Raw genomic sequence first — 24,585 nt, forward strand, 5'->3', positions numbered from 1 at the left:
GCGTCACTTGTACAGTGACCTAAATCAGGAGGTCTTCAAACAACTCTTTTGCTGTGCACTTCAATACCCATAATCCTGGATCATTGACTATGCTGGCCAAGGATGATGAGAGTTGTGGTCAAAACACCTGGGGAGCCAAAGGTTTCTGGCCCGCAACCTAAGTACCCCCTTTTAAGCCTCATAACAAAAAACCCACCAAGAGTAACACATACACACACGTGCCCTAAAGGAGCCAGGCAACCCACTAAAAAGTGGGTATTTAGAAATTAACTGGTTACAAGTGATGCACCAGCCCCCCTTCTATGAGGTTTTGCATGGGCTCAAAATGACATGAAATTAAATGTAGCTTCTATCCATTGTCATAAATAAATAACCTGCAACGCAGACAAGCGTGCCTGTGTCCGAGGACGGGTTTTAATGAATGAACAAGGGACATTGAAGAGACCAAGGAGTTCTCAAGCTGAGAGAAGACCTCGTTATCCAATATTGTCTCCAACATCTTACCCACCTTAACAAATTACCCATATGTGGAACATCAGAGATGGCCACAATATCAGCACATGCTTTTGTTAGGAGGAATCCAACCAATCCCTTTTTAGATATCACCGGACAACCTGTTTGGAAAGAGATCTGTTGAAAGCCTCTACCACCACTGGATCTCCGGTTCCCAGTACTTCTTTAAGGAATCATAAATAGCATTGTTCAACATCGTAAGTGCTCAAAGTGCTCCAAATTCATTCCTGCAATGCGATCCACGATGGGCAGAATGGAGAAACAGCCACTGGGTATATCAAAGCAAGGATGCACAGTAAATGTTCTTATTTACAAGAATCCATCATTTATATGAGCCTATGCCTGTACTGGTTATAAGAGTAAGTTATCCAGTGTGGTTCCAATACATGCCTAGACATTGACGTTAGATGTTGATATTACACATTGGGTACCTATTACATTAAATTTAGTAATGGGCAATAAATGGACATAATAATCTACAGTACCATATTAGCAAGGAATTGTCTTCCTCAAAAATGCACCGTCTATGCATTCCATGTGGGGATGGGTCCTCTGCAAGGTTTCCATTATCACCACAGTTTAGCATGTACAAGTAGCAAACCATTAAATCCCATAAGACAAAGACCTTGGCAGACCTAAGAAGCCCCTACCTAGGACAATAATGCTGGGCAATCACATGATAGCAGTTAAAAGATGTTCGAGTGTAGGCGGTCCTAGACCGGTGCTTGTGGCGTCGCCATGGCAGCAAAGTACTCAGTCTACATTAAGGTGGAACATAGAGTTTCAAGTCAAAGATATCGCTCGAGGTATAACCGCAGCACCTTGTTTTTTTGTTTGTATAATTCTCATAAATATAAGAGGTGTAAAATCATGCCTGCTGTATATGACCTAGGAAGTCAATATCTTCTCCAACTATTTCCTATTCTGATCATCAAATGAGCCAATCACCTGTCATTGATTCACTACTGTATAGGAAAGTATTGATGAGGTAGCAAGGGGACACAAAGATACAGTCATAATGTTTAACGGAATTCTAAGTTCCTCTGTGTGATTTGAGTTGAGGTATCTGTCATTATATTAACCCATTGACTGCTCTTACGATTCATATCTAATTCCAAATTTCCATAGGAAATCCTTGATGCCCCAGCAGTGAAAGGGTTAAAAAAACAAGGTCCACTGCCAGGTGTAGGTAGACCTGGAAAATCAAAACTCGAGTTTCCTTTGTACAGTGTGTCTCAACTGGCAGATGCTTGCTGATTGTACGGAGTGGAAACATGCGTCAGTCAGTCCAAGTGTTCTTCAAACTGTCCAATACGGCATATGTAGACGATCTCTTTACGTCTCAGGAAAGCATGGCCTGCATCATGGGGTTCACAAATGAAAAGTTCTTAAACATGGTTTGGTCCATGCTGTTGACAAGTGCTCTGTCTGTGCCCGATAAGCGCGGCTTCTCGTTCAGGAATTCCTTATCAAAGTTGCTGCAGTCACCTGGTGATTTCTAGAGGGAGGAGAGATTGGCAAATAGGTTACAATGCAAAGCATAAGAACATGCAGTAAGCAGTGGGCATAGGTAGGGGACATTACATTTGGCTGTATATTTAGGATAGCTTAATTAAAGAACAGAGCATAGGAGGAAATTAACAAGTCCTACAGGCAGTGAAAATCACGTCTCGTGAATCTGTGCATTCAAAAAATCACCCCCCTTGAGTACGCAACCTTCTCTGATGGGTAAATCATGCAATGCTGTGTTTGTTCTTGGTCTCAGTTAATAGGCTTATGTCATCATCTTGAAACCCTCTGGTGTATTCAAGCAACAACCTCGTCGGTGAACCATGCCTGTGCCTTAGATGCAAAGGAATCCTTGCGATAGCGAGGCAATCAAGAGATTCAATCAAACTCAGAATGGACAACTGGCCAATTCCAAGTTGCCGAGATGGACGTGGGATCTAGCCACATTGATACGCTGACCATTATTCAAGCTAATCTAGGGTGCTTGAGTGTTTTCTTGTCATGAAACGGAGGTAGAAAAGGTATTATGTTAATGCATGCATTTAATATGAGGAGATCCCCGCTGTGCACATACGCCCAGGGGAAAAATCTGCAAAGGCAGCCACCATTGCAAACACCCACACTGAATATGTGTAATGCATTTCCCTGAATTGCACCGGTTTCTCTGCAGGGGCAGCAAACAGTGCATGAGGTAAGAACATTCCCTGACTTCACAGGACTCGCAATATTCAGTCCTCACAGCCTGAAGTGTTTCCACACAGGCATGGAGTTCCTGCACCTGTGGGGGGCTATGCGACACCAAATACGCTGTTACTGTATATTGACGGGAAGTGCCATTTTGCTCAAATATATACTGCAAGTGCCTTGCTAAATATTGCAGGGGACATTATCTCACTTGTTGGTTTAGCATATGCTATTTCTTCAGGAACACATAGATTAGTTCTTGGACAGGGGCATTTGAGCCTCAATTCTGTTTGATGGATCCCACGTTGGCCCAGGGTTGATGATCTGCCGAGGGCTCCCACTGCCTGGAGCTTGTATTTGTATTGGAACATTGCACAGGATATAAAGTAGCTCATTACATGTTTGATGGTACGGATAAAAACATTGCAGCAAATCTGTACACGCAAATGTTTTGAGGGGTTATAGAATTACTGGTATTTTTCTACCACTACAAAATTCAATGTATGCCCTTAATGTGGAGGATTTACCTCCAGCAAGTTCCGGAGGTAAATCTTCAACATTAACACCAAAAACTAGAGGAATTACCAGGGCTAGAATAACCAACCATGGTAATTCCTCCAAAATCCCCATGAAGGTCTCTGGAGTCCATGAATTTGTACTAACTCCTCAATACTGGCACCCAAACTCTGGGGGTAAGTCCTTCGGAAAGGGGGTGGTATCAGTAAACACGTTTGGTGAAAATTCTTCTGAAATTACTGCCAAAGTTGGAATGTGCGCCATAGTTCAGAACACGGCTCAGAATCATGATGCATTTATTCTGATCGATCTTTAACCCTTTGTTTGCTATGCTTGTGTGGTCTGTGGTGTGAAGATCCAAGCGGCTAAAACCTGATTGATCGCCACCAGAGTTGGCCTTTTGTTTATATTTGCGCCAATAGGAAAGGCTGATTGCAGACTTTGAGTTAGTGCATAACCTATATTGCCTATTCATGAGTATGGTGGTATTGGTAAAAACATGTGGAAATTAAAATACCTCCTATTTCTAAAATACCACCTAAATATGAGTAGAGATCACATGGCATATTTACCAGAAGGAATGAATAGAAAACCATATATTTATTCAATGTAGCACTTTGTACTTACCGCATGCAGTACATACAACTCATGCAATTCCAACTCATAATTAGGTTGTATTTTCAAAAAGGAAGTATTTAAAATACCATGTTTCTATCATTGTGACTGTGCTCATGATGAGGTGCTTAGGCCGAGGAAGCACGGCTTCAAACAATCTTCTGAACTGATTATTTATGATGATGATGAGGATGATGATGATGAGGATGATGATGATGATGATGATGATGATGATTATGAGGATGATGATAAGTATGATGATTATGAGGATGATGATAAAGATGATGATGAGGATGAGGAGGATGAGGAGGATGATGATGATGGGACTGTTGATGATGATGAGGATGATGAGGATGAGGAGGATGAGGAAGAGGATGATGATGATGATGAGGATGTTGAGGATGATTGCTTACCACTTTGGGATGGAATGGCGGACACATCCCTCTCTTTTCGAGGACTGGCCAGTTTATCGCCTGAAAGAAGGCATGCTGGCGGATGTTCCCCTTGGCTCCTAGTCTCTTGTCAGGTTCTCGAACAAAAAGCTGTACACAAGCAGATAAACAATATTAATTAATATAAAGATGTAATCATTTTTTGTCAGTGGAGAGTTGAGTGTGTGTTAGAATTAAGAGCATACGCTTTTTTATATTCGCTATTCTTGCTTCTAAGGGTCACTTTTATATGTGCATGTAATTTGGCTTTTTAAAATCCAACTCCTCTAAAATAACCATATCACGTGGTATACATGCAATGATGTGCTGGGGACTTTCTCCAGAAGGACCGCAATGGCTTCCAAAGCGTGTTCCCCTCTTGGAGTGCATTTTGCTTTCCTGTTGGATGCCTTACCACTCTCCTCTCCTCTCTCTTACCAATGCCAGCAGAAGGCCAAAAATCAAAACCATAAGGTCTGCTGAGGTACAACACCTTCCTTATATCTCAATTACTTGATCCCACTTATTTGACCCTAAGGGTTTCCTTTCCATTCCCTCCTTGTTTCAGAACTGCAGAAAGCTCTGCTGAAGCCACTCAGTTCACAAGTCTATGACATGATCTTTTAACCGATTCCACACCTCCAAGAGGCAAACCATTGTTTCTAAGCGGAACCCTGTTATAAGTGACATTTTGAAACTAAGCCCCACTATTCAATTTAAACATTAAAATATTCAAAAACTGCACACAGATTCCTCTAATGCAGCAGTTCAAATGAGATGCAATTACACAGAATTGGGGAAAATAATCCATTAATTAATCAATTAATGAATTAACATTGTTACACAATTAATACAGGGGACCAGTCTCTAAACGTGGGACCTGGATTCGCACCTGTGTTGCTCTGCGTTGACTTTCTCCCAAGACAAACGTGTGCCCCTGAGCTGTCCTCCTGGTCCTATTTCCCTGAACATTTATGATAGCACACTGTAACACTTTTTAGAGAACACTTTTTTCTGCTGCCAATAATATTTTCTTGGAATTAAATGAGCAACATAAAAAAGTATGATGTAAGCATTAGTTACAAAGGGAGCAAACAAGACATTTTATCCAGTGGCAAAGCTAAGATTTCAACTCTTAGAGCTGTGTGGAGACACCATCACTTGACAGCAACAGTGGAAAGACACTGTTGGTGGACCATGAGATGAGCACATTATTTCCTACGGCAATTAATGAGTACCAAGATTAACATTGCTATCTTTGAGATTGGCCTGTGGGCCTTTGAGTATGTTATGGTGGTGCCAGAAACAGCAAAATGGCCGCAAATCCCTGGTGCGCACCAAAACCCCTGAAAATCACGCTTTTCAATGCACAAAAAGATGGCTGCCCAATCTGCCACGCCACGCCACACAAGTTGTCAGTGGTGGAACAGAGCTATCACTACTGAAACGTGTCACTGGGCTACACAACAATTGAAAGTGGAGTGCAGAAGAAAAAGCAGTGCTTTGCTAAATGAAACTCCAATATTGCTTTAAATGACCTTTTCTTTGCTGCTGAAACTTCAGAATGCCGGTACAGAACACCTTCCAAATATTCAAAATTCTCGCTGGGTGCTACAATTCACTTAGTTTAAGGAATCACTGTGAACTTGAAAACTGAAAGGCTAAGAGCATAAAGAGATCTCCACAGCAAAAGTGGCCTGCCTGTGGATCTGTAGACAAATCTCTGTGCAGAAGAGGCCTACCTGTGATGACAGCTGTCAGGGGCCTTCCTGATTAAACTTTAACATGTTATAAACTAAAAGTCAAATGTTTGCACTATAAGAGGCCTGTTACTGATAGTAACCCATACTGTAGTTGTTTTTGATCCCATAGGTTAAAATCTTGAATGAGAATTCTATCTGTGATTTGATGCAACAAGTTTGTTTTGTGCTAAGGAAAAGCCAAAAGAATTTAACAATTAAATTAAACCTGACTGAGCTGCAAGAACTGGAAAGGCAGGTTTTTTTTCCCAGATGGAGGGCCTTCCTCTCAGCTGAAACTCACGGGGAGGCTCTAATTGCTGGTTATCCCAGAACTAAACAATGGACATTGGATATCCTCCAGTCCAGGAAATTGGAAGTGTGAAAAGGAGTCGTAAATGGCCTCTGGAAGGAGCAAGCAAGGAAGGGGATGCTTTGGGCTCCCAGGAGAGAAAAAGAGGCATAGCCAAGCGACCATCTGTTGCTGAACCTGAACAAAGAACACATTTTAAAAGACTTATAACTTGCTATTCAAAATGGTGAAAAATATAAAAATGACAGAAATCTTAATTTAATTTTTGGCTGCACGTGTGTAGAGGCGGCAGAACTTTGTGACGTGTTTTGGACGGGAATGGCAAGATATGTGATTTTACGCAAAATGTATGACTGTTAGAATTGTGAAAATGTACACGCATGTCCCCATGTTAAACACGCATATTTGTGGAAATTTGCAGAAAAATCGGAAAGTGTGTTCATAGCGAAAAGGGCAAAAATCTGTAGAAAGGGGAGACAAGATCCCACCACTGCTGGGTTTTGAGGAATAGATGCTATGTAAAATATGGCATCTTTATTTGTTCTTTGTATAAAGGTGACCAATGTAGAAATGTACATTTAATATAAAATCAGACTTGGGGACCAATGGCTAAAGGGAGGTAGGTCTCTGAGGATTGTAAAGCAAATCATAAAACCTGACATCACCCAGCCTTGAGCCAATCACTCAAATTGCAAGGCGAAGATGAAGTATTGACCCAATCCCAGCTCAAAGGGACAAGCTTAGCTAAGCCGGCCCACACACCCCCTTTATGATCTCATTTTATAGCATAAATAGAGACAGCTGACCAGACATAGAGACAGACAGATCCACCACCCTCTTGATGCTGGCGGAGCACCCTGCTGCTGAAATATACATCTTCCTTGCTCCAGACTCCAGAAACTTGGCAAAGCAAAGGCCTATTGCATAGCTGAACCATCCTCAGCTAGGCCTCAAATTCTAGAACAGAACCCCAAAAGCCTAGGGGAAGCATCATAATACAGCCAGGCTGTGCTGTTACTGCATGCCTGCGAAATTGAAATATCCTCAGAACCAAGAAGGGCAGATCCCGTCCAGTCCTGTGCCATGCTGTCACCAGAGCACCTTGCTGACCCTGTCCAGTCCTGTGCCATGCTGTGACCAGAGGACCTTGCTGACCCTGTCCAGTCCAATGTGCCCAGCTGTCAGTCCCTGATAGGTCCAGAATCCTGACGGTCCAGAATCCTGACGGTCCAAAATCTTAAATCCATTTTGTTTTGTGAGTATTAACAGAAAGGTACACATTGTTGATTCCTGTGCATTATTTTGTCCCCTCCTAACCTCTGAACTATCCTTACTTCCATAATCAGTAACATTGTCTAAATCTGTAGTGAAATCTGATTCTTTCTATCTGTAAAAGCATCCTGTTTCCTAGTCATTTGTCAACTTTGATCTTCATTTTATTCGAGTGACCAACCTAGCGCTCCAAGGTGGACAGCGTGGAGCCAGGACTGAGTCACAAATCACTCCTGACTCTTACCTGTGCCGTCCTGATGGCTTAGCTTGGATGCTCTAGTCCATAGCCAATATTTTCTGATTTTAAAACTAAAGCCTCTTTCCATTCTAGCGTCTATCTCGCAAAAACGATCTTTACTAAAATCGCTATAACTCCCTCCGTTTATGTGATAGAAACAAAATTTCAACTCCTACTTTCAAAACTTTGATCTTCATTTTATTCGAGTGACCAACCTAGCGCTCCAAGGTGGACAGCGTGGAGCCAGGACTGAGTCACAAATCACTCCTGACTCTTACCTGTGCCGTCCTGATGGCTTAGCTTGGATGCTCTAGTACATAGCCAATATTTTCTGATTTTAAAACTAAAGCCTCTTTCCATTCTAGCGTCTATCTCGCAAAAACAACCTTTACTAAAATCGCTATAACTCCCTCCGTTTATGTGATAGAAACAAAATTTCAACTCCTACTTTCAAAACAGTGCGGTTCTCCCGTTATTGCGAATATCGCGCACAGAAAAGTTTGCAGCGAATTTTCATTTTGAGAAATGTTTATACATGTAAATTAGATTTAAAGTGCTTCCGACTTGGATTTTAAGACTGCAAATGTTTTCTGCTGACTTAATCATTGGTTATGCTTGTGTGCAACTGTTCAAAGCAGCTCCTATAGGAATTTAGAATAATTTAAGCATTTTTCCACACATTGAGAGTTCTTGGTCAGCCACTTTAAAAGTCATCCTGACAGTTGAAAAGCCCACTTTGTTTTTCTCTTTCTGTGTAAAGGGGGGGAGGGGAAGTGAGAAACTGTTTGACCTGTTCTATTCCTGGATACCTGCTCTCTCCTTCCATCTTTTTGCATTGCCTATTGGGGGATTGAGAAGTGTGGCACGGGGAATTTCTAACCATTGTGCTATCTGATCTGAAACCAACACAAATGTATTAGTTTCTGTGCTGCATTTGTTTGCTCATAACTTAGTCCCAGTGTATTAAAGACATCATTATGTGTTCTGTCTCCCCAGTGGTGATTGTTTACCTATTAATATATATATTGGCCCTCATTAGGACCCTGGCGTTAAGGGGTTAACGGAGCGTAAGAGGTTGCAGTGCCGTTAACCCCTTAACGCCTTACTACGAGGTCCCTTTGCTGCTCCCGACCTTAACGGCTGGTCTGGACCAGCCGTTAAAGTAGGGACCCGCAAAGGGACTTTGAAGGTAACTATGGTACCGTAATATGCGGTACCGTAATTACCGCCTTCCCCATTCCCATTGCGCCCCATGGGGCAAAAATGGGAATGGGGAAGGGCCAATGGTAAATGGGGAATTACCGCCCCCCAACCTTGGAATGGGGTGGTAATTCTCCATTTAACCATGGCGGAGTCGGTAAGTTACCAGTGTTAACCATGGCGCTAATAGCGCCGGGTGGTTAACGTCGGGGTCCTAATGAGGGTCATTGTGTTTTTGATCTTAACTAAGTAAATAAATAATACCTTTTACAAACCAGCCTGATTTCTGGTCCAGTGTGACTTGGGGTGTTCTTAAATAAGGGGTGTGATACGAGTGGTACATCTTTCAAATAATTGAATCTATATCGTAAATAAGTTTTTCCATTGCGCTATACACTAGGCCGGGAGCAGAGTGTATTGCCTGATTGAAATCCTTAACATGTTGAATAAGGGTCGCAAAAGCCTTTGATTATTTGAATTGAATTTCATTAGATGCTCAATCGGGTTAGTACCCAATACCTTGTTTCAGGAGGAGAGCTCAGGGGCAACGCGCTCATCTTGGAAACAAGACAACGCCTTGGAAACAAGATGAAGCAGAGCAACACAGGTTCGATCCCTGGGTCCGCACTGAGAAACCTCTGGGTGTTAAGCTTGTTCTTAATAATCTATTATATTATATTAGTACCCAGCGAGGGAGAATCAGGATGGAAGAACCATTCTGATTGGCCCTCGTCGGGGCATTACCTTGCCGGGAATCCCTAGGATTCCACTGCTTTGTCACCGGCGGGGGGCGTAGCAGTCCCTCAGCCAATGAGGAAGCTCAAAGCGGGGCCATCCCGCTGCGAGCCTCCACACGGTTGCAGGCCTCCTTGGTCCCCCGCTGGGGGGGACCTTGCTTCGCTCGGGCCTATAATTATGGGCCCTGGGGTATTACCTGACTCGGTAATGCCCCTGCAGCTCGGGGCATATTGCTTAATTAAAGGCTAGAGATGTACAGGTTATTTATTTATTTATTTATTTATTAAATTTATATAGCGCGCAGGCAGCCCAGGGGCATTGTGGCACTGTTACTTGCAAGGAAGACTTAGTTACAATGTGAGCAGGTTGTGCCTTGGGTTACAGTAAGGCAGTGACCTGTGATCAGATATATCACATAATACATCATAGAATACAATTATGAGGGCTAGGCCATGTAATTGTTAGATGAACAGGGTCATTTTCAGGGTTTTCCGAAATGCGGTCAGTGAGGGTTCAGAGCGCAGGGAGCTAGGGAGGGTGTTCCAGTGTACGGCAGCGAGGTACGGGAAACTGGAGCCCCCTGCTCTGGTCCTTTTTACCCTGGGTACTGAGAGCATGCTGGCATAGGGTGATCTAGTGGGTCTTGTGGAGGAGACCAGGTGGATCCTCTGCGAAAGGTACATTGGGGCGGCAAGATGGACACATTTGTGGGTGATGCTTAGAGCCTTGAATAGGATCCTCTCCTTTATGGGGAGCCAGTGGGAAGCTTTTCTGGCAGCGGTGATGTGCTCTCTCTTGGCAATGCCTTGTGCAGCGCGTAGGGCAGTGTTCTGTATTACTTGGAGCTTCTAAAGATTTTTGTTGGAGGTCCCAAGGAAAAGAATATTGCAGTAATCAAGTCGCGAGCCGGTTATGGCCCTGGCTATGTTAGTGCAGGTGTCTTTTGACAGATAAGGTCTGATTGCGTTAAGGAGTTTTGCATGGTAAGCGGCCGAGGAGGCAATGGCGTTTACTTGTCTGGTCATGGATAGATTGGAGTCTAGGTAGACGCCTAGTGTTTTTACCGTGTCAAGTACTGGGATCGTGATTGAGTCAATGGTGAAATGGCTGAACTGAGCGTCAAGTTTCTTGATGGTGTCAGGGGAGCCTACGAGTAGGAGCTCAGTTTTGTCGGAGTTAAGGCAGAGGCCGTTGATAGCCATCCACATTTGAATTGTGTTGTAGATTTTGTTGAGGGTAGCAGAGTCCGTGTCATAGTCGCCTGTCAGAGTGAGAAGGATCTGTGTGTCGTCGGCGTAGTTGGTGTAAGAGATGCCCATGGCGTCAAGGATGAGGAAGAGGGGGCGGGTGAAGATGTTGTAGAGGGTGGGGGAGAGGCAGGAGCCTTGGGGCACCCCACATAGCATGATAGAGGGTGATGCAGTGGCCAGGTCAGAGAAGACCTGCATGGTCCTGCCTTGGAGGAAGGAGGTGATCCATGTAATGGCTTCTTGAGAGAAGTTGGCTGTGGAGGAGAGGTGGTGGCAGAGGATGTCGTGGTCTACAAGATCAAAAGCTGCCGACAGATCCAGGAGAAGGAGCAAGACAGGTTTGCCTTGGTCCCTTGCGTCGTCCATTTGGTTTTTTAGGTCGAGTAGGGCGGTCTCTGTCCCATGCCTAGGGCGAAAGCCGGATTGTCTCAGTCCAAGGAGGTTCTGTTCTTCGAGGAAGTGCTGGACCTGCAGGTAGGCTGCTTTGTCTAGAATCTTGTGGAGGAAAGGGACAGTGGTGATGGGGCGGTAGTTATTAGGGGAGGTGGGGTCAAGTGTGGGTTTCTTTATGAGGGGTCGGACCCATGCTTCCTTTAGGCAGGCGGGGACTTTCCCAGTGGTGAAGGAGGCGTTGACGAAGGCTGTTAGAAAAGGGGCCAAGGTGTCTGCGCAGTCTTTGATGATGGAGGCAGGACAGGGGTCGCCTTTGCAATTGGAGGGTTTTATGTTTTTCATAATGTTGATCATGTCGTTTTCTTGGACGGTTTTAAACAAGAAGGTGGGTGGGGCCTCAGTGGGTGATGGGGGCAGTGGTGGTGGGGAGGGTGTAGTGTGGGAGGAGAGAGTTAGTTTGGTGTTCAAGATTTTGGCTTGGAGAGAGCTGATCTTATTGCGCATGGCTGTTTGGATGTTGTCACACCATTCTTTGTCCTTAGTGAAGTTTTGGGGGGTGGGTGTGGGGTTCTCAAGTTCCCTGAAAATGGCGAACATTTCCTTGGTGTTCGACTTGGCCTCAGCAATTCTCTCTTCGAAGGATTTAGCTTTGGCTTTAATGATGGCTTTCTTGTAATTAATTGCAAGGGATTTGAAGTTGAGTTTGTCTTTCTCATCCCATGATGTTTGCCAAAGAGCTAATGCTGCCCGTTTGGCGGAGCGTAGTTTTAGAAGGTCTTGGGTGAACCACGCATTAGCGTGTCTAGTGGGTTTGGTTTTCCGAAGTTTAAGTGGGGCGATGGTATTGATAGCTGCTGTGATGGCCGTATCATAATTTTTTGCCAGAGTTTCCGGGTCGTTGGAGAATGGGGCTGTGAAGGCAGGTCCCTGTAAGAAGGGTAGGAGTCTTTCTTTGGTCAGTTGACGGGCACTCCTTGTAAGGGCAGGAGGCAAGGGAGGAGGGGGGTGGGATGTGGTTGTAGTGGTGGGGATGTTAAAGGTGATGGTGTGGTGGTCGGACCATGGGGTGGGGGTGTTGCCCATGACTGTGATGGGGCAATTGTGGTGGGCGATCCAGTCTAGTGATCTGCCTAGGGCGTGTGTGGGGTTGTTGATGGTGTTGATGAATCCTAGGGTGGCTAGAGCTGTGTCAAGTGCTTTGGCTGTAGGGTCTTTGGCGTCATTCAGGCCAAGGTTGATGTCTCCAAGGAGAATGGCTTTGGATGACTTTTTGAGGTTGTCCGCCAGGAGGTGGGTGATGGAGGCCTGGAAGTCTCCTAGGGGGCCTGGTGGTCGATAGATGAGGTGTAGGGTGATGGTGCATTGGTGCGAGATGGTGAGTTTTAATTGAAGGTAGTCGCTGTTATTGTTTTGTCAGCCCTTCTGATGGTGATTGAGTCTTTGGCTATGAGTGCGACACCGCCTCCAGTGGTCATGCGATCTTGTCTCGTGATGGCATAGCCGGGTGGGAGAGCGAGGGATAGGGCGGGGCCTGAGGCTTCATTTAGCCAAGTTTCGGTGACCATTAGAAGATCTAGATCTAGGGTGGTAATAAGGTTGTGGATGTCTAGTGCATGCGCATTGATGGAGCGGGCGTTGATGAGGGCACATTTGAGGTGCGGTTCAGGGGTGACATTGATGGTCGGGGGTGGCCTATCCGAACCGGTGGGAGGCATGTTTCCTGGGGTCATAGACACAGATAAAGTGGCATTTGCATCATTAGGTAGCAAGGCAGTGGTAGAAGAATTGCAAATAGCGGTAATTTCATTCAAACCAGTGGGGGGCATGTTTTCTGGGGTCATAGACACAGATAAAGTGGCATTTGCATCATTAGGTAGCAAGGCAGTGGTAGAAGAATTGCAAATAGCGGTAATTTTATTCAAACCAGTGGGGGGCATGTTTTCTGGGGTCATAGACACAGATAAAGTGGCATTTGCATCATTAGGTAGCAAGGCAGTGGTAGAAGAATTGCAAATAGCGGTAATTTCATTCAAACCAGTGGGGGGCATGTTTTCTGGGGTCATAGACACAGATAAAGTGGCATTTGCATCATTAGGTAGCAAGGCAGTGGTAGAAGAATTGCAAATAGCGGTAATTTTATTCAAACCAGTGGGGGGCATGTTTTCTGGGGTCATAGACACAGATAAAGTGGCATTTGCATCATTAGGTAGCAAGGCAGTGGTAGAAGAATTGCAAATAGCGGTAATTTCATTCAAACCAGTGGGGGGCATGTTTTCTGGGGTCATAGACACAGATAAAGTGGCATTTGCATCATTAGGTAGCAAGGCAGTGGTAGAAGAATTGCAAAAAGCGGTAATTTCATTCAAACCAGTGCGGGGCATGTTTTCTGGGGTCATAGACACAGATAAAGTGGCATTTGCATCATTAGGTAGCAAGGCAGTGGTAGAAGAATTGCAAATAGCGGTAATTTCATTCATACGCGTGAGTGACACATTAACAAGAGTCTTAGACATTGTATCCAATGCAAATGGCTCACGGTGGTGCTTGATAAGTGGGGTCAGCTTCGTTGTGTGGATTAGTTTGTGGTATAGATGCAGTACTGGGGAGGTGGCCTTTCGGTTAGTTGTAGGTAAGGTTCTCGACTGTAGTCGTGCATTGCGTGCACTTGTGGGGATGGGCAGAGTGACCAATACGCTAGGTAGAGTACGTGTGCGTAGACGGTCTCGCCTTTTTGCGAGTGTGTGGGGTAGTTCCGGAGTGCGGGACTCCTTACCTTGTGAATCCAGCAAGAGTCCGTGGTAAACGGCAGACTTCGAGCAGCGAAGAGCTGCAAAGAGGAGTGCAGGCCTTGTCCTCTGGCCTTCTCCTTGCGGCTTCGCCTGGCGGTGAGCCCCGTCTCTCTTTATGGTGGGGGGGGGTGGAGCCGGCAGGGCGGGAAGCCGTATGAGGCTGCGGGCTGCGGGCGGGAAGCGGCGTCGTTTCGGCGCCAAATTCAAAAGATGCCGTTCTGTCGGTGCCCATGCCTTCCAAGGCGGGGGCCTTCGCGATGTGCGCGAGATCAGCTGGCGCTCCAAAAAGCAGATGGAATTCTGCTGCCAGCTGATCGAGCACAGCTGATGGAGGCACTCGCAGCAGAGCTGCAAAGAGGAGTGCAGGCCTTGTCCTCTGGCCTTCTCCTGTTCTTTGGTGGCATGCATGGGTCTCCAGCATATTAATATAATGTGCTCTGCTTACATTATTTATTGCCATGATGTACTGCGTATCAGAATGTATTGATATAGCATACTGACCGACAAGGATGACTCTATCAGCTCCTTATAGACAGAAGTAGTAAAAATGAATGCGTGGCTGTGAAAACATAGCACAAGCTATTGCTCCCTGTCTGTAATGCAGAGCTAAATCGGCCCTTCAGTGGTTTGGCCATGGATGGATGATTGTTATTATACAATTTGTGCAACATATCTGGGATTATTATATTGACTATTTAATTGATGCTATTTCCAAAGAGATTGCATGTTACTTCATTTAGTGACATATGCTGAAGGCTAATAATTCAAAGTGCACCCAGTCTACATTATATTGTTGGTTCATCTTTGAACTACTAAAATGGTGGTTATTTGTAGTTTTTAATGCCTCATAGATGTCTCTAATTGTGACTATTTACTGACACTTGCTTAATGACCTGACAAAATATTTAAGCTAGGACTTCAATGCCTTTGCTCAAAACAATATTTTTTTTAGCGGCACAGAGACGGGAAAATCAACAAATCGTTTTCTGCCCATTCTACCCTGACGAAGCATGTCGCTAGAAACATATTTTTGAGCACTGCTATTCACACCCCTTCCAATTTGGTATTACATTTTCATTTGTACATTAAAAGCTATGCCACACTCTAATTGCTTGTGACAGTATTATACACATTTTCTAAAGGACTGTGGTATTTTACATGGCGTGTGCAAAGCACCCGTCGCTGTATGTGCTTTACCTTTCAGCTATTTTGTCTCGAAGTAAATACAGGGACATGTGACATTAAATACAGGAAAGGCACCAAACATCTTGGACCTCATTATGAGTTCAGTGGCATTGAAAAAACGGTGAGGAAATGGCAGTAACAGGTTTACGCAAAACCAAAAGGTGATGATGACTGCAAGGTTTAGAATTAATCTTAACCACAGGCACAGCTCTGGGCAACCCTCCAGACCATCGTTCTTTAGCCTGCCAAGCCATTATAGAAGAGAAAAAAGACAATATATAAATCAGGCTTAGTCCAAACCCCAAAAGGGGCACTCCAGCCCAAACTGATAGGTCACATTCCTTCTGCACGAGGCCACAAGCACATCCAGACATGGTTCAGCATCATTGGGCATCATCAGTGAGGTGTCGCTTGGGTCTCTAGGCTCAGCAGGCTCAGGACCCACATCTGGGCATACCCCTCCCAATCAGGATGACATTGCTTAAGTAACCGATTTACAGCCCCCTTACCGGTGGTTTGCAAATCACAAGGTAGTGGAGCATTTAACAGCATATAGACCTCCAAAAATCATCATATTTCCCGCAGTGAATTTACCACCGTACAAAATCTCAATGGTGTCCAAACGACTTCAAGAATGGTGATGAACGCTGTCATAGTAAACAAGTTTATAAGTAAATCCAACAGAATTAAGATCAAACCTGTAACGAGGCCTGTTGTAATTTAGGAAGCCCTCCCCAGTTTATTTTGATCTCATATTTTAAGAAAGCGGATGTACTAGAAGAGTCCCTTAGTCTTGTGGCATTTTAGTTCACTATTATGCACATCATTTCACCAATGGCTACGTTGGTGGATACTTAGACGAGCATCCTTGGATTCAGCCTTTGAAGGCTATGAGTCCCTGGGAAGATAACGAAGCAGGGCCAACAGAGGGACTGCAGGAATGCCACCATCATACTGAGTGTGAATGGTCTGTATGGTGGGAGATGAGGCAGAAATGCATAGGCCTTGCTGGGGGTGCTGGGATTTTGACACACCTTGCAAGGGACCAGAAGACCAGGATACAGGGTCTTCAACTACATTTCTTATTTTCATTTTATTTTGGTAAATATTAGAGTCTGTCTATACTGTAACAAATGTACGGATACCGCAGCATTAGCAACACATCAGTCACCAGCATACAGGATTAAACATTGCCTTGATGTTCACAGAACAAAAAAATAATTGTATTTATTATTTCCAAGAAGGAAGTGCACGGCAGCTGGTGAAAATGGTGGATCCCCTTCAAAAGACGAGGATGGGGGGATGAGGATGGGGGGAACTCCTTTCAAGCTGAAGTAACATTGTAGGGCTATAGCCCAATGAGAGCAGAGGTGCAGGAATCAGGCGTGTGCTAAAGACCTGTTCCATAAAAGTGACACTAGAAAAAGAACAAGACAATTGCATGCAATGCTATTATTCCGATTTATTACAATAGTTAATTTTGAGTGTTTTAGAATCTAGTGCATGTTTGCTATGTTCTTTTGTTGTTGCGGTATTTCATAAAGACAATTTACTGATGTTACCTTTTTACTTGCCATTTGTATGGGTAAGTGAAGGTTCGAACAATGTTGGCTTTAATGTTATCTGTATTTTGGGGGCCCGATTCATGGAAATGTGCGCAGAAATCCTGCAGGGGCCGCACGCCAAGAAGGACACTGCGTTAGCCTGCGCGCAGATAAAAAAATGCGCAGCCCACGTATTCATGGAATTTACTGCACAAAGTAACTGTATTCGCAAGTCGCGCCCGGAACGCCCCCGACACACAGCAACGCAAAGCAAGGACAGCTACCTAGGCGTGCTCCCTGGAGCGCAAACACACGCACCCCTCAAACAGTGGGTGGGCTCCCCCGCAAGCAGGCCTTCATTTCGGGGACCCCCTCGCAGGGTCACCCGTAACCGTATCTGGCACCCCGACAACATGCATATGAAAAATCGTAAATCAGTTGAATATGCGTGCAAACCCACGTAAACGTCCCTGCACCCCTCTACACTGCGTAGGTGCTCCCCTAAGTTGGATTGAAACCCCGGTTGTGTACACGTACCCCAAAATCCGACATGTAAACTCACCTCTGAGCTGCCATTTCTATGCGTAAGTGTACTTAGGCCTGCCTTCGGCTTGTGGGATGTTTTTACCCATGCATCCAAGCCCTACAATAAAACTGTGCAGTACTGGCATGGAAAACATCATGATGGCCAGAACTCCCCAGAGAGTGCACAGGGAAAACATGAAGAATAGGCTGCCACCCATTTTTGCCTATGTTGTGAGCACAGGAGGGCACTGCCTAAAACCACCATTGGGCTACGCACACAGTAGCCTGAAACCATTGGGAATGGCAATGCTGATTGCCAAAAAAAGCAACTCAGAACTGTGGGGAATTCATTTTCTTAATCCCAAAAATGGTTGCATTACCAGTACTCACCACTATCAGAAAACCGGCGTTTTAAAACCACCAGACTTTTGTGTAAAACTGAACAAATGAAAACCAGACCAAGGAAAGACTTGCTAAGGGGTGGATACAATGTAAAACTATATTCTGAAATGACTTGAAGGAAGTAATTATTTAATGTATATGTAAAAATAGTCAGTTTGATTTGAATGTAGAAAACTGGGAACAAAAAGTGACATTTAACTGAAACCTGGCTTAATGAAACTGGATTCTGCCTGACAACTACCCCCGACAGGAGTTGAAACCTGCTCAGCCACTCCCCTTGCCAAAAGGAGTTGTCACCTCTCTGATTAGATAAGGGGTGGAGCAGCTGGGGACTACAGGGAGTTGAACAAAGGCCTGTCCTGGGCTCAGGCAAATGTTATATTGGGGGGCCGTAAAAGTGGCTTCCTCTTAGGGGAAACTGGGAGGGGCAGTGCCTCTGCTAGCAGCTGAGCTTGGGGGAAGTGGATAAACCAGTTATTCCACCCTGTGATGTGGGAAGCCACACCCCTTTTTGACCAGGGCATAATTTTAAAAAGATAGATAAATCATAGTGCGGACTTGTCAGAATTATATAAGTAATATCATTATTTTTGTGATTTTTCTGTGAACATTTTGAGAGGCGTTAGGACCCTGTGGTGTATTCTGGGGGTTGCTAGCGGAAAATAGGGTCTCACTCCAAATGTCTGCATGTTAAAAATCTGACACTTCATCAATTAATGTCCATACTCCTTGCGCACATGTGTGTAATTTTGGGTAAATGTCCGATATTGCAAAACCAGTTAAAAAGCGCAAAATGTTGTCATTTTTTAATGCAACCCCCCTAGGAAGATCAGAGGCGGACAAGCATGGACCATAAGGAATATATAATATGAACATGTAATTTCAACAAATTGTATATCTGGGAAGGAGGTATTTGAATCAAATATAGATTTGTGGGAAAACTGACCAGGGGAGGATCCTCTGACCCATAAACAGACTTCATCATGCTGACAATCCATTTCCTTCCCCCAATAATGGGAGAGAGGAGAATTGGGCCAATGACAAGTAGAGAGGGGCAGGTTTGGCTAGGCACAGGCACACACCGATTTTCAAAACACATAAAAAGAGACTGCTGGGACAGGTAGAGACATTCAATTCCATTTGCTGCAGAGCATGCTGACCGACGACTTCACATCAAGAGATCCAGACTTCAAATCCATCAATCTCCAAAGACCAGAACTTTACTTCAGAACTTAAAGCAAGGGCCTAAACCCACAAACTGAGAACTCTTCTCAGCAGGCCTCAGCAACCTTAAAATCATTTGCGAACTATTCCACAGCCGGGCGAGCTGTTTGAATTCTTTTGCCAAGAACAATTGCCAGAGACCAGACCAGAGATCCAGAGTGACCCAGACCGCTGTGAGCAGAACCAGAGAGCTGACCCAGATCACTGTGAAGTGCCGAGACCAGAACCGGAGTCCAGTCCAAAAACTGACCAGATACGTGGCGAGGCCTATTTCAAATTTATATTGTGAGTACCTAGCAGAATTGTGCAGAACCAATCTCTTAAAAATAAAAATAATCTAATCCAAACTATTTTAACCTAAGTAGAACTGCCTCCTAGAAATCGTTTCATCTGTCATTTTTAAAGCTGCACAACTGTCACCTGTCAATTCTGCAGCTGCAAGCTGTCATCTGTCATTTTGAGTTATATATTCTTATACTTTTGCCGTAATCACGATTCACGCACTCGCGAATTTTGCCGCGATTTGGCCTGATTTCTTTACCTGTAAAAAGATAGCAGCTTTTTGCTTTCCTTTGCTAAAAATTCATTTGCCTCTTAATAACCATCCCTGAATCATTGCTAAAGTGAGCCTGAGCTCATCCCAAGTAGCTCTCACTCACCCTGAACCTCCTAAAGGGAACTAAAAGCATTTTCAGCATATTTCTCACTTCACTGCCACCACATTCAAAGCACTTGGGCCTGTGTTTTAAAAACTCATACCTGTTTTCTCTAAGCTTGCTGGGGTGGGAATTGAATTTCGTATTGTATTTGATTGCATTCCTGAGAACTGTGTGCTCCTCTTTCCATCTCCTTCCATTTCTTACATTGCATAGGGGAGGGGGGTGAATTGCCAGAGAAAAAGTGATTATCTTATCTTTTGCTAAAATCATATCCAGTATTTCTGTACTGCATTTTATTCCACATTGCTTTTCCCTTGAAACCATAAAAGTATTTTTGCTACTGTATCCATCCTATACTAACTCCTCATTGATTGTAAAGAAGTGTGCTAGTGCCAGATTACCCATTGTTGATCAACATCATATGTCTAAGTGTACTATCAGATATTAATTTATTATAAAAGTGGGACATATATATATATATTGTTTAATTTTTCAAATAAACCTTTTAATTTGCAAAACAAACCTACTTCTTGGCTCAGTGGGGTCAGGGGGATTCTAAATTCTAAGAGGGGGGTGTTATACAAGGGTTGTCATCCAGGGTACTGAACTGATTATAAAAATACATCAATAAGGGTTTTCCTCAGCATCCCAGACTAGGCATTGACTTAGCTGTAGTGTTGATTGAATATCGCTTACAGGGTGGCGGATAGTATGAAGGACTTGTGTGGACATTTCCTGGCCGAGAGGTTGCATGATCGAATCCATGAATACATGTCTTGCCATGCAATTGTGGGCGTGCGAGGGACTGCCTGCAGGCTGTCTCTCGGAACACCAACTTTTTCGCAAGTTCCCTATTTTCGTCGTTCCGGCCCTTTCCCAGCTCTCTGTGCAAGCCCCACCTGCGCTCTGCGTGGAGTCTTGCACAAGGCTCGCGACGGCTCGCAGAGACGTGCCGAGACTGTGAGAAGTCCACGCAAGTCCAGGAAAAGTACAGCGCATTCGATTCCATGAATCGACAAATGTGGTTTTGTGCTCAAGTACCCTATTTGCCACGCAAATAATTCCCTGAATCGGGTCCTTTATGGTTAGTTTTGTGTACCACACTAAACTTTCACATTGGTATTCCTAGCGGCGACAGATGTAAACTTTTCTATAGAAAGAAATCTTCATTTTATGTTTTCCCACTGATTTTTTTGTTTGTAAGTAAGTATTACATGATTTGTAAGTGAGTTATTGATTTGTAAGTGAGTTATAGACAGATCTGTGTTGATTGAATCTGATCATCTTATGCATTTCACAGAATATTTTTAATTTCACTTGATGTTTTTCATTTCCTCCATCTGACCATCTGTTCATGTATGGCAGTTTTGCCGCATGTTGTGTGTGGCAGATCACATGGTGCGTTTTGACTCACGTGACTGAATAGGTGTGTGTTTGATGTGTGCGTGTGTTGGGGCTGCAGATGTTTTTGTGCTTTTTGAGGAATATTTTTTATTTTGTCTTATGTTTTTAACTTTCTTTTGACTTACCAACCCCACTGCACATGACTGAAAAGGGGGCTGTGTGTGTGTATTGGGGGCTGTGCAAGGGTGTGTGAAAGATTTTTCATTTCACTTCATATTTTTCCTTTAATGTTTGTCCCTGTGACCTTACTGTGCATGTACGGTGGTCCTAGTGAGCTTTTGGTGTGGTAGATCACACTGTGTACTTTGCAGAATGCATTTCATTTTGGGGAATTTTTGTGTTGGGGATGCAGATGTTTCAGTATATTTTCCAGAATATTTTTATTTTTGCTTGTCCCTTCCCAACTCCTTGAGACATAAACAAATCACAACGTGTTTCCCCTTTCCCCTTAAAAGGTGAATATCTGGAGTTTGGGTAATCCAAGTTTTTACATTTTAGGTGCGTGCTAAAAATCTTGAAAATCGAAAAGGACATATATATATATATATATATATATATATATACATACATATATATTTTTTTTTTAGATTGGAGGAAATGGGCTGGGGCAGATCACATGTTCGATCTGGACCATAAAACTGTCTCAGGCACCAATGAAAAAGTGGCCCGCAGTTGCAAATGGATATTCATTCCTTTAGTCACAGACCGAATAGTACCCATGGTGGTGTTTTTTGGTAAAATGTAAGCAAATTGTGATATTTAAAGAATATTTATTCAGCAACAATGGTCAAAACTACTAGCTGCATAGTGAAGTTTTTGGCCAAATAAGTGGCCCATTTTGACAGGCCTACACTAGCATTTTGCATTTTTGGTACGGGCATCGCTCTATTGCCCTATTATTACCCAAAAATTACAATTGAATAGCCTATTCAATTGTAATTTTTGTCTTAAAGTAACCCTCCTGGGTAGAATAGGTCCATAACCAGGAGCCCATTTTTTGAACCTATTATTACCCATCCATAATGGGTGAGGAGGAGTCCGCCCAGTTGCCCCCTCACCCATTATTAAGGAGCCGAGGAGCCAGCCCAGTGAAACACTGATAACTCCCTCAGCTGCTTTTTCCAGCTGAGGGTGTGCTCATGGGCTGGCTGAACTGTCAAAGGGAAACACTGTTTCCCTTTGACAGTTCAGTTACCCAGCTGCACATGCTCACTGAGCCATGCAACGCTGGGGGCGTTTTGCTTCGCCAGCCTTGCATAGCTCATTGGAAATGCAGGCTGGGGCACTGCCTGTTTGTATGTGCGAGGGGGAGCTCCTGCACCTCCTGGCACATACAGACAGAGCAACCTGGAGCGGGGCATTTCAGCACTGACGCACAGGCCCCTGCAGAAGGTAAATTTATGTTTATTTATTTTTTTATTTAAATATATGTATGGATGCATGTATGCTTGTGTTATGAGTGAGTGTATAGTGATGGGTGCTCATATAAATAGATGTCCAGTCAAAAATACCATGCTTTCTCCTTTGGCCCCCCAGCGCCAACTGCAAACTGTTTGGCTTTTTATCCATTTTTTGTTTGGAGTATGCTGTGCAACATTTGAACCCATTATTTTTTTAAAAAATCACGGGCAGAAAACCCCACATGGAAAACCATGAAGCGGCTAGAGGGAGATTATTGCCTTTGGAGTAGGCAGCATGCCTGTTTGTCAGAGCATGACTCTGAGGTCTGCCACTACCGTTCAGCAATTCTGCATTTGCGTTTCAAAGCTGCTAGATCAGAGTCATACCAACTGTTACACTTGTAGGCAGGTTTCAGGTTGATCCTCATGCTAGGGGGAAGAATGTCCAGAGTGTTGGTGATAGCAAGATGAAGGTTGGCAAGGACAGAGTCGGTGGGAGAATCAAGAGGAGGGGAAGGAGGAGGGATGAAGGTGGAGGCAAACGCAGCAGTTAACACACGTTTCATCAGTCAGATGACCGCAAAGGAGGCTGGCAGTGCTGGTGGAGGCTCGGTCAGGGGGCCGAGAGGTCCCAGATGGGAAGAGATGAGAGAGTGATCAGACCAGGAGAGCAGGGTAGTGAAAAGGTTAGAAAGCGGGAGATCAGCTGGGATGAAGGCATCAATAGTGTGTCCGGCAGAGTGGGTAGGGCCAGAGGAGAGAATAGAGAGGGAGGTACAGAGATCACGGAAAAGAAAAGAGGCAGAGGCAGTGGAGTCAAGATGGATGTTGAGAGGTCAGAAGAGAGGAGGTGAAGTCAGCCCATTGCAAAAGGAAGACCGACACAGTGCCAGGGGGCCTGTAGATAGTGGCATGGGTGAGAGAGATAGTCGGAGAAACACCAAGCTTGCAGACAAGGCTTTCAAAGGAGGAGTACTGCTTGGTGTGTATGAGTGAGCTGGGGACCCACACAGCAAAGATCAGGGCTACTCTACCACCTGGTCGGTTGGACCGAGGCTTGGAGAGGATCGTCTAGCCATCAGGGGGAAGGGAGTCAAAGGCAGTGACTGAGCATCTGCTGGAATACTAAAATCATTTTGGGATAGACTTAACGTGGGAGGGGATAGTGTTCTTTTTGTTAATTATCTAGCTAGTAGGCAGGTATAGAATAAGAGTTAAGTATTAGAGGAGAGTACTGTATGTAGGAGATATGCAGTATAAAAAAGCCAAACAGCTTCATGCAGGTCACAAGTTTACCTAGTGTCAATCTAACGATGCTTGATGGCTTAAGGAGTTTGGTAGATATCAGGACTGTGAAAAACCAATGACCTCATATAACTTTCCTCCAGTAATAGCAACTCTAGGATGGAAAATGTTAAGGTTTCATACCAGGGGCATATTTAACCAAATCCCAACCTACCTGTCGTTCATAGTTATCTCAGAATTAGTTGGAAGGGGACGTTTAGACTAGTACATGGGATATTGAAGGCTAAGTTGACAACCTTCACTAACGTATTTGCTTCTCTGCATCTGAAGGATGCGTTTTGGGCGGTAATACGCATCTAATTAGTTGTGAGTCTGCTCCTTGTAGATATATACCCCCAGAGGTGTTGACTACTCTAAAATGTTCATATGTGTGTATGCCACTGCTATGATTTACTGATGCATGAATGATTAATCACCCAAAGTTAACCCTTTCTTGACCGCGGCACTGTGTCAGCTTCAGTGCCAACTTCCTCCTTTGCAGAATCAGCATCCTACTAGGACCAGCCATCTAGATCTTAAACATGGCCTGTAATTCACAATAAGCAGAGGAATTCTGGGCTATTATCTAAGAAGAGCATACATGTATATTTTGAATAGCGCCTGAGACTATTTGTAAGTGGCACACTTGTTTGTCACCAAAGCAAATTGAGCTGTGTGTGTGTCATCCATCATGATCTACTATTTAGAAATCACAGGCAATGTTTAGAAAAAGCATAATGTGCCATGTTTTACAAACT

General features: G+C 44.2%; 1 protein-coding gene across 1 annotated transcript in view; it reads right to left on the reverse strand.

The window, feature by feature from the left end:
• Nucleotides 1–392: 392 nt before the first annotated feature.
• The window catches only part of PRKCQ (protein kinase C theta), a 450,885-nt gene continuing 426,692 nt past the window's right edge, over nt 393–24,585 (reverse strand). Inside the window, exons 16-17 of the mRNA XM_069629668.1 lie at nt 4,251–4,379; nt 393–2,011 (exon numbers count right to left, since the gene is read on the reverse strand). Of these exons, the coding sequence (XP_069485769.1) occupies nt 1,856–2,011; nt 4,251–4,379 (285 nt within the window). The 3' untranslated portion in view covers nt 393–1,855. The remainder of the gene's footprint in view (nt 2,012–4,250; nt 4,380–24,585) is intronic.

This window comes from Ambystoma mexicanum, chromosome 12, assembly GCF_040938575.1.
Source record: "Ambystoma mexicanum isolate Mex_15411 chromosome 12, UKY_AmexF1_1, whole genome shotgun sequence".
NCBI lineage: Eukaryota > Metazoa > Chordata > Amphibia > Caudata > Ambystomatidae > Ambystoma > Ambystoma mexicanum.